We start from the raw sequence: 11817 nt of genomic DNA, 5'->3' as shown, positions 1-11817 counted from the left end.
GAAAAATCTTCAAATCTCAGTTTTCAAAAAGAAATTGAACGTAGACAATCTTATTATTAAATAAGTTAGCTAAACTCAAACCTAGACACACAACGGAGGCGATAAATTCTTGAAGAAGAATTTTATTGTCTATTGTTGTCCTTCTAAACTCGAGAAATTAGTCTATCCGAATACGATGAATACTCAATTTCTATAAGAAAAAACAGTATAGCTAGTAGTCCTATATCAACTTACTAGTACTACTACAATTTTGCAATTATAAATGTTGGGAGTTAATGGTACATAACAAGAGTAGGTTCACTATTAAATTAGGCTACCTATCCCAAGGGGACCATCCTCAACAAAATTAAAGGCACCAGGTTTGTGGTTTCGACAAGGTGTATCAGAAAATCAAAACCATGCATGTAGCATCATTTACCAACTAGGACTGTCGATTAATGTGGCTGGCTAACTTTTCCATTCACTGGACTAAAGGTGTAAGTTGTTTAATAGCCCCTGTTTTTTCATTATTTATGGTATGCTGATAGTTATTGCCAACTGATTATTTGATATGTACATGTTTGCTATGCTTTTTAAATATCTTATGACAGCTATGCTAGATTAGATTTTAGCTTAAGTTTGACTGGCTTTTCATTAGTTAGGCTTATTATCTTCAATACTCTTGTGTCAATAATTAACATGTCATTGTCATCTAATTAAACATTAAAATAAAATTGATACCTGCAAAAATGTAGCTATACTTAAGCTCAAATTCAAATCTGATATAATTATTTCTAAATGAAATCCAAGATTCTTTTCTCACTTAAAATCTATAGCCACTTGAACCAATCCATTGTTGGGAGAATATCTATTGTTTTTTCGCTAATAAAATAGTTATGCTTTTCCATTCATTAAATAATAATTAACCTGATATACTTTTTTTTTTAAATGTACATGTCTGTGATATCAAAATCAGCTAGAGTAAAAAACATGAAAAAACTTAATCTCATCACCTTCAGCATTTAATCAGTTCATGAGCTGAATGTTGAAAAGTTCAACCTTGGCACATTTAATTCACTAGCCAACAAGATTTTCAGAAGAAATTCAATACAACTCATTGGCTTGAATCATGATTTATTGAACTGTTTACAAATTCCCTCAGTAGGAGTTACAAAATATGACAAAGATGAGCCCAAGAAAAAACAAGTGCAAGAACTAGTATTGCATGGTATGATTGACTCATCCAGAAGTTATTTAAAATTACAGAAGCAAAAGTACATTGCTCATTTAACTCGAGAAAAATATATCACAAAGGCAAACCAAACTGATAAATAACCTAGAATATTCACAGATGATGGAGACCTGAAAAGGGTATATGACTACAAACTCAAACATCTTACAAGATCAGTCTAGTTGCAGGTCTCTTATAAAAGTATTGCCACAAACTTTTAAAAACCAGCAGATGCTTCGGTTTCTCAGTTCAAGCAATATGGGTAAATGATTTGCAGCTCTTTAAATAATAATAACTACTACTCATATGGGGCCGCAGGTGACCAGACGCTTGAAAGAGCAAGATTCAGGTGGCCGGGTTGTTGCTTCCAAACAAAATGTGTTTTCTGATTCTTCCTATATTAGGAACTTCATGTTCCCCATTATCAAATGATTCTACATTTCCTGAAATTTACATTCCAAATCAAATAAATAAGAGTTATCTCAAACAAGAAAAGAAGGAACAACATATCAAAATAACCTAATAACTCAAATAGAGGAATCATGATCACAAAATAAGCACTAATACAACGACAAAAATTGCAGGCAAAAGGCATTCCATAAAGAGAGATCCAAATAACAGCACACAAGTTGTATGTCATTCTACCACATCTAAAACAATTAAAATACATATAATAGCATATAGAATCAGGTTGAAACTGTAAAAGCATTAAGCATTAAAGTGAAACAGTGAAGAGGTCTTGAGTTGAAAACTAGTACTACTGCAAAGACAAGAAAATTAGATCCAAACCAAACCTAAGCTGAATTTTTTTCCGGAACAGACATAATTAAAAGGAGACACGGGCAGATTCAGTTAGCAGGAAAAGGTTACAAAAAAGATTATGAGTGGGATCTCAGCCACGACATTAAGGTAGTAATGTATCCACAACTGCAATTTAGGCCACATTAGTCACATTTTACCGCAGATATCCACAATATCAAGGATTATTAATGCGGCCAAATAAAAAACTTGAGGCAAACAAGGGCAGACAAACCGAAACACTAAGCTGAGGTTCAATCTTAACATTTATTTCAAATTGCAATCCATAAACCTATCAACAAAACCATTCTGAACAACTAGTATATCAAAGTCAGGAATGCAACTTCATATTTATATTATAACCTATAGTATGAATTATATAATGAAACAAAAAACACAGATCAAAGCAATTGTAAAAGATGCACCTTAGATGGGAGCAAAAAGCATCAAAAGGAATTCATCTCAAGGCAATAAGTCCTCCTCTTAATAAGCATTGTAGCAGCAGACCTATAAGGCTCTTCGAAAGCAGTAGAAACCCAAGACAGATCAGATCCTTCCTTCTTAGCAGTTGTAGGTGACATCTCACTAGGCCTGATAGCAACAAGAGTAGCTCCTTTCAAAACAACCCCATCAGGCAACTCCAAATGAGGTGCATACCAAAGCCTCATATTCAAAGCAGGCACAAGAGTCCTCTTTGAAGCAGAAGAAGCCGAAAGCGGCTTCACCCTCAACTCTTCAAGTTGATCTCTGTTCATATACAACACACCTTGCCCATCTGCATCAGTCAACACCAAATTATCCAAAGTCTTATGCTCCGAAATAATCGGTTGCAACAAGTAATGCCTTGCAGATGCAGCAATCAACGAACTAATCGTCCAAACTACCCTCAATTTCAAACCACCGTTTGTATAAAACGAATCAGGTATACTTCCATTATCATCACCACCACCACCATTGTTATTTCCACCACCACCACAAGATGCATCAACAACACCACCATCTTGAGATTTAGGGTGAAAAACAGAGGAAGCCCCTAGAATTACACAATTATCAAGAGTCGATCCAAAATCAGCTCTCCACTTCAACAAAACCCCATCCTCTATCCCTAATTCCCCACTGGGAAGCTCGATCCGAAGCAACCGAATCTCATTAAAATTCTTCAAAACCTGAGTAGGCGAGTGATGTGTAACACCGCCATCTCCATCATCCTCACTTCCAACAGCAAGCGGCGAAGACGACGAAGAAGACGAATTCCCGGAATTGGAACCGGAACCTCTCTTCGGACCCAGAAACTGACCAAGTGTTTGAATCGGCTTAGCAATCCCACCAAAAACCAACCTCAGAAGATTCCAAAACGGGCCACGAGATTTATCAGAAGAAGCCGACGAAGAATTGGAATCATCATCAGAAATAACACAATCAACGCGAACAACAACGTTTTCAACCTGAGGAACTAAAGAGTGAAAACGGCGCGAAACGACGCAGCATCTCCCCAAGGCTTTAACATCACCGATCTTGTTGAAAACTAAGAGAAGAAGAGAATCAGGGATTCGATCGAAATGATCGATTTGGGGGAAATAGGGTTCGGGGTAGATCCGATTGGGATTGGGATTGAGATTGGAAGGTTGATCTGAACGAAGTGAAGACATGGTGTTAAAGATCGGAAAGAGAGTTGATTTGGGGGTAGATCTGGTTTTAGGGTTGAAGCATGATTGGAGAAGTGGTGAAGGCGAAGATTTAGGGGAAATAGAAAATGAGGAGACAAATAGACGGTTATGGTTTTGTCTTTACATAGAGAGATAAAGAAAAAGAGATATTATTTATGTTATTCGCGTAGAACAAAACGGTGAATCACTGCTAGAGAGAGAGGGTGTCATTGTGTTTCTATTTATTTATTATTTATATTATTATTATTATTGCTAACAAAAATCATAATAATAATATTTTGGTTTGGTGGATTTTATTTTGCTTACATCCCTCTAAAAGTTACTAGGATGGTTTATTATATTGAGATTGTATTTTGTTGTGTTGTCTTTTGAGAATATTTTAAAGACTTTACAATCCACATGATGCTTGTAGTTATTCAAAATGTATAATTTTTTTAGTTTTAAAGTATTTAGCTTTATATGATTTAAAATGATTATATAGATTTTTATATTAGAGTGATTGAGAAATATAATAAAAATAAATTTGAAGATTTGGATGAAGAAAAATAAAATATACATATAAAGGTTTAAAGTTTTTTTAAAATATTATAATTAACTTAATGCATTCGTAAATAATATTATTTATATATTTAAAGTTATATTGATTACTAATGAGTTAGCATTTTCAAACACATACTTTTGTGTTTCAACTTTAAATTAGGTTAGAAATTCTAAAAATACATGGGATGACTGCTATGAATTTGATTGAATATGAGTCTCTTTAATTGATAATAATATTCGATGACTGCTATAAATTTGATTGAATATGAGGTCTCTAAATGGTGGATTGTGATTTCACCATTAAAAAAAGTTTTAAAGTTACTATTGAGATTGTTTGATCTCCTCCTACTAAATGGTGGATCAAATGCAATGCCGATTGCTCTTATATAATTCCTTCGCTTTTTTCAACGAGTACAGAGATTTTTTGTTTGACTTCTCATCCTCGCTCAGATTTTTGGTGTCATAAAAATTATTGATTTTGCTTTTAAGTCCAATTTCTAAAATTTGATTGAAAATAGATTCGAAAATAATTATTCTTGTGACTCAAATTCTAAAATTATGTCTTGAACCATACAAACTAGATGGTTTAATGTATATAGACCTTCACATCTCACATATTTTATGTGGCAAAATCCTCTTAATTTTTTTATCTCATATTCGTATTATTATAAGTTAAGTTAGTCTTAAATAAATTTTTCATTATTTTTTTATGACATATAAAATATAAAGAACTTTTTAGTAATTTTAACCATAATAATATTATTTGCAAAAAAATTACAAAGTAATAAGAATATCATTTAAAAATAATCATGAATAACATGAAGCATTTAATAATAACCACTTAAATATAATAATCATAATAATAACAATAGTATAATAATATAATAATACTATCTATTTTTTTGTTATGAAACTATTGTCTTCTTTTTTAACTAAACACAGTATTAATTCAAAATTATTAAATAAATAAAATCAAAAATGGTGAAAATGTTAATAGATGAATATTGGTCTAAAATTTCATCCAATTAAAAAAATCCAATAACATGATTAGTAAGGTTCAAATTCAAAATTGTATACAAAAGTGAATAATAATTATAAATACATCACAATGAAAATCGATGCAATTTCCCTTCTTTTCAATGTAATACAAATACATCCAATGTGAGTAAGTATTATATTTGTTGATAATATTGAAAAACAAATTCTCAAAAATTTTGATGAAATTTTCAAAGGAAATTATTTTAGCTAAAAAAGCTCACAAAATTTACTTTACATTAAAATATTAATTATACATGATATAGTCACTTAAATAAAAATGATGTAATCATGAATGTAATATGTTGGGTCAAGTTAGACTTTGTCAAAGATGTAATCAGGAATGAAATATGATTTCTAACCTGTTAAAAAATTTAAATCTTAAACCTGTCTTGTAGTATATCATTAACTTATTTTTAGGTTTGTGTCTGATATTTTTGAAGGACTGATTTGCCTATTAATGTATTTAAAAATCTATTTCATTTGAATTTAAGTTTGTATTGACTTATTTAAATTTACTTAGTGGCATAAGTTTTGATATACTATTTTTTGAGAGAATTTATAAAAATAATTTATGATATATTCATAAACTTTTTTCATCTTATTTTCATAAGTTTTTTGGATAACTAATCTATATTTTATTATATATATCTGAAGTTATATTAATTACTAATAAGTTAGAATTTTAATACTCATTTTTGTGTTTGAATTTTAAATTAGGTTTGAAATGCTATGAATTTGATTGAATACAAGAGTCTTTAATTGACAATAATATCTGATGACTGATATAAATTTGATTGAATATGAGGTCTCTTTAATTTACAATAATATCTGATGTTTGCTATAAATTTGATTGAATATGAGGTCTCTTTAATTGATAATAATATCCGATAACAGTTGTAAATTTGATTGAATATGAGGTCTCTAAATTGACAATAATATAATATAGTGACACCTTCTAACTTTTTCATTGGTGACTTCACCATTCTAAAAAGTTTTAAAGTTACTATTGAGATTGTTTCTTCTCCTCCTGCTAAATGGTGGATGCGGCTTCACAATTATAAAAAAATTTAAAGTCACTCTTGAGATTGTTTGGTCTCCTCCACTGCTAAATGGTGGATGTGACTTCACAATTATAAAAAAATTTAAAGTCACTATTGAGATTGTTTGGTCTCCTCCTGCTAAATGGTGGATACTGACTTCACAATTATAAAAAAGTTTTAAAGTCACTATTGAGATTGTTTGGTCTCCTCCGGCTAATCTCCTCCTGCTAAATGGTGGATGCGGCTTCACAATTATAAAAAAATTTAAAGTCACTATTGAGATTGTTTGGTCTCCTCCTCTGCTAAATGGTGGATGTGACTTCACAATTATAAAAAAAGTCACTATTGACTTCACAATTATAAAAAAAGTCACTATTGAGATTGTTTGGTCTCCTCCTGCTAAATGGTGGATACTGACTTCAAAATTATAAAAAAGTTTTAAAGTCACTATTGAGATTGTTTGGTCTCCTCCTGCCACTCTCCTCCTGCTAAATGGTGGATGCGGCTTCACAATTATAAAAAAATCTCCTCCTCTGCTAAATGGTGGATGTGACTTCACAATTTTAAAAAAATTTAAAGTCACTATTGAGATTGTTTGGTCTCCTCCTGCTAAATGGTGGATACTGACTTCACAATTATAAAAAAGTTTTAAAGTCACTATTGAGATTGTTTGGTCTTCTCCTGCTAAATTGTGGATCCTGACTTCGCAATTATAAAAAAGTTTTAAAATCACTATTGAGATTGTTTAGTCTCCTCCTGCTAAATGGTGGATCGTGACTTCACAATTATAAAAATATTTTAAAGTCACTATTGAGATTGTTTGGTCTCCTCCCTCCTGTTAAATGGTGGATCAAATAAGACTGATTGCTCTTATGATAATTCCTTTGGTTTTTTCAATGAGGACATAGATTTTTTTGTTTGACTTCTCAGACTCGCTAAGATTTTTGATATCATAAAAACTATTGATTTTGCTGTTGAAAATATATTCGAATATAGTTATTCTTGTGACTCAAAATTCTAAAATTATGTCTTAAATTATACAAACTAGATGGTTTAATATTATGGCTAAAGTTAGAGATATAGACTTTCACATCTCACATATTTACATAAAATAATTATTGCATAGACATTCTAGCTTTTAAGATCATTCTTAATTTTCTTGTCTCATATTTGTATCATTATAAGCTAAGTTAATCTTAAATGAATCGTTCACTATTTATTTTATGACATATTGAATATAAATATTTTTTTAGTAAGTTTAACCATAATAATATTACTTGCAAAAAAAAATTATAAAGTAATAAGAATATCAATTAAAAGTAATCATGAATAACATGAAGGCATTTAATAATAACCACTTAAATATAATAATCATAATAACAACAATAGTATAATAATATAATATGAGTACTATCTATTTTTTTTTTTTGTTATGAAACAGTTTTCTTCTTTGTTAACTAAACACAATATTAATTTAAAATTATTAAATAAATAAAATCAAAAATGATGAAAAATGTTAATAGATGAATATTGGTCTAAAATTTCATCCAATTAAAAAAAATCTATAACATGATTAGTAAGGTTCTAATTCAAATTTGTATACAAAAGTGAGTAATAACTACTAATACATTGCCATGAAAATCGATGCAATTTCCCTTCTTTTCAATGTAATACAAATACATTCAATGTGAGTAAGTATTACATTTGTTGATAATATTGAAAAACAAATTCTCAAAAAATTTGATGAAATTTTTGAAAGAAACTATTTTAGCTAAAAAAGCTCACAAAATATACTTCACATTAAAATATTAATTTTGCATGATATAGTCACTTAAAGTTAGATTTTGTCAAATTTGAGTTGACCTCTTAAAAACTTAAAAAATCTATTTTATTTGAACATTTATAAATAAATAATTCAATCAGTGTTTAAATAGACTAACAACTTAAAAGATCAACGAGATTAAATATTTGTTTGCATTGTTTATTTAAATATACTTAATAGCATAAGTTTTATTATACTATTTTTTAAGAGAATTTATGAAAAGAATTAATGACATTGTTGGAAACTTTTTTCACCTTATTTTCATAAGTTCTTTAGGATAACTAATCTCTATTTTTGAATTCTAGTTCAAAGTACAAATAATAATATAATAATAATGATAAATTTAATCTTATTTATTTAAATAGGTGGGCACGATATCCCTGTGTGTCTTTAAAATTCATGGGTGGTATCAGATACGCTTTGTACGCCCAACTACAACAATCATTTTTCCATAATGCCTCGTGCGTCTTCAGAATCCAGGGAGTTGTCAGAGATGCTTTACACGTCCGACTACAACAATCAATTCTCTCACGGGTGCTACCGAAGACATTTTGCACATCTGAATATAACCTTTTTACCTAGAGAGATAAAGAAAAAAAGATATTATTTATATTATACGCATAGAAGAAAACACTGAATCAGTGGCAGAGAGGGTGTGATTGTGTTTCTATGTTTCTATTTATTTATTATACAATTTATTATTTATATTATTATTGCTAACAAAAATGATAATAATAATATTTTGATTTGGTGCATTTTATTTTGCTTCCATCCCACTAAAAGTTACTATGATGGTTTATTATATTGAGATTTAAAGGAATGTATTTTAAAGTATTTTGTTGTGTTGTCTTTAGAGAATATTTTAAAGACTTTACAATCCACATGATGCTTGTAGTTATTCAAAATGTAGATTTTTTTTAGTTTTAAAGTATTTAGCTTTATATGATTTAAAATATTTATATAGTTTTTTATATTAGAGTGATTGAAAAATATAATAAAAATAAATTTGAAGATTTGGATGAAGAAAAATAAAATATATATATATAAAGGTTTAAAGTTTTTAAAAAATAATATAATTAACTTTATGCATTCATAAATAATATTATTTATATATTTGAAGTTATATTGAGTTACTAATAAGTTAGCATTTTCAAACACATAATTTATGTGTTTGAACTTTAAATTAGAAATTCTAAAAATATATAAATTTGATTGAACATGAGTTCTCTAAATTGATAATAATATTGTGACAGCTATTGACTTCTCCATTTTGTGACTTCACCATTATAAAAAAGTTTTAAAGTCACTATTAAGATTGTTTGGTCTCCTAAGATTTTTGATGTCATAAAAATTATTGATTTTGCTTTTAAGTCCAATTTCTAAAATTTGATGAAAATAGATTCGAATATAATTATTCTTGTGACTCAAAATTCTAAAATTATGTCTTGAACCATACAAACTAGATGGTTTAATGTATATAGACTTTCACATCTCACATATTTACATAGAATAATTATTGCATACACATTCTAGTTTTTAAGATGTAATGTGTTGTATGGTAAAATCCTCTTAACTTTCTTACCTCATATTCGTATCATTATAAGCTAAGTTAGTCTTAAATAATTTTTTCACTATTTTTTTATAACATATAAAATATAAAGAACTTTTTAGTAAGTTTAACCATCATAATATTACTTGAAAAAAAATTATAAAATAATAAAAATATCATTTAAAAATAATCACGAATAACATGAAGCATTTAATAATAACCACTTAAATATAATAATCATAAATAATAGCAATAGTATAATAATATAATATGAATACTATCTATTTTTTTTTATGAAACTATTGTCTTCTTTTTTAACTAAACACAGTATTAATTCAAAATTATTAAATAAATAAAATCAAAAATGGTGAAAACGTTAATAGATGAATATTAGTCTAAAATTTTATCCAATTAAAAAAAAAAATCCAATGACATGATTAGTAAGGTTCAAATTTAAAATTGTATATAAAAGTGAGTAAATTATAAATACATCACGATGAAAATCGATGCAATTTCCCTTCTTTTCAATGTAATACAAATACATTCAATGTGAGTAAGTATCATATTTATTGATAATATTAAAATACAAATTCTCAAAAAAATTGATGAAGTTTTCAAAGAAAATTATTTTAGCTAAAAAAGCTCACAAAATTTACTTCACATTAAAATATTAATTATACATGATATAGCCACTTAAATAAAAATGATGTAATCAGAATGAAATATGTTGGATCAAGTTAGATTTTGTCAAATATTAGTTTTGATCGGTTAAAAAAATTAAAATTTAAGTTTGTCTTGTAGTATATCATAAACTTATTTTTAGGGTTGTGTCTGATATTTTGGAAGGACTGATATGCCTATTAATCTATTTATAAATCTATTTCATTTAAGCATTTATAAATAAATAATTTAATTGGTGTTTAAATAGACTAACAAATTAAAAGATCAATGAGATTAAATATTTGTTTGTATTGACTTATTTAAGTTTAATTAGTAGCATAAGTTTTGATATACTATTTTTTGAGAGAATTTATAAAAATAATTTATGACATGTTCATAAACTTTTTTTACCTTATTTTCATAAGTTCATAGGATAACTAATCTATATTTTTTATATATCTGAAGTTATATTAATTACTAATAAGTTAGAATTTTCATACTCATTTTTGTGTTTCAACTTTAAATTAGGTTAGAAACTCTATGTCTATGAGGTCTCTTTAATTGACAATAATATCTGATGATTGCTATAAATTTGATTGAATATGAGGTCTCTTTAATTGATAATAATATCCGATGACCGTTGTAAATTTGATTGAATATGAGGTCTCTAAATTGACAATAATATAATATAGTGACACCTTCTAACTTCTCCATTGGTGACTTCACCATTATAAAAAGTTTTAAAGTCACTATTGAGATTGTTTCGTCTCCTCCTGCTAAATGGTGGATGTGGCTTCACAATTATAAAAAAAATTTAAGTCACTATTGAGATTGTTTGGTCTCCTTCCTCTGCTAAATGGTGGATGTGATTTCACAATTATAAAAAAATTTAAAGTCACTATTGAGATTGTTTGGTCTTCTCCTACTAAAGGGTGGATCCTAACTTCACAATTATAAAAAAAATTTAAAGTCACTATTGAGATTGGTTGGTCTCCTCCTGATATATGGTGGATTATGACTTCACAATTATAAAAAAAAATTAAAGTCACTATTGAGATTGTTTGGTCTCCTCCTCTTAAATGATGGATCAAATAACACTGATTGCTCTTATGATAATTCCTTTGGTTTTTTCAATGAGGACATAGTTTTTTTTTGTTTGACTTCTCAGACTCGCTAAGATTTTTGATGTCATAAAAACTATTGATTTTGCTTTTAGATCCAAATTCTAAAATTTGGTTGAAAATAGATTCGAATATAGTCATTATTGTGACTCAAAATTCTAAAATTATGTCTTAAATCATACAAACTAGGTGGTTTAATATTATGGCTAAAGTTAGAGATATAGGCTTTCACATCTCACATATTTACATAAAACAATTATTGCATAGACATTCTAGCTTTTAAGATCATCATGGATGAGTCATGTGTTGTGTAGCAAAATCCTCTTAATTTTCTTACCTCATATTTGTATCATTATAAGCTTAGTTAGTCTT

At 28.2% G+C, this 11817-nt stretch overlaps 1 protein-coding gene across 1 annotated transcript; it reads right to left on the bottom strand.

Moving 5' to 3' along the window:
- Positions 1–1096: 1096 nt before the first annotated feature.
- Positions 1097–3875, bottom strand: LOC127079823 (F-box protein At5g46170). Its single transcript, XM_051020194.1, has 2 exons — positions 2434–3875; positions 1097–1653 (listed from the first exon to the last, which is right to left on the bottom strand). Exon 1 carries the CDS (start codon positions 3655–3657, stop codon positions 2455–2457), a length of 1203 nt encoding a protein of 400 aa, XP_050876151.1. The 5' UTR covers positions 3658–3875; the 3' UTR covers positions 1097–1653; positions 2434–2454.
- Positions 3876–11817: the final 7942 nt, after the last annotated feature.

Source organism: Lathyrus oleraceus, chromosome 1 (genome assembly GCF_024323335.1).
Source record: "Lathyrus oleraceus cultivar Zhongwan6 chromosome 1, CAAS_Psat_ZW6_1.0, whole genome shotgun sequence".
Classification (NCBI taxonomy): Eukaryota; Viridiplantae; Streptophyta; class Magnoliopsida; order Fabales; family Fabaceae; genus Lathyrus; species Lathyrus oleraceus.
This window is presented reverse-complemented; position numbering and strand designations above follow the sequence as displayed.

Coding starts and splice junctions, on each gene's coding strand:
- LOC127079823 (XM_051020194.1), bottom strand. CDS start 3,657: ATGTCTTCACTTCGTTCAGATCAACCTTCCAATCTCAATCCCAATCCC.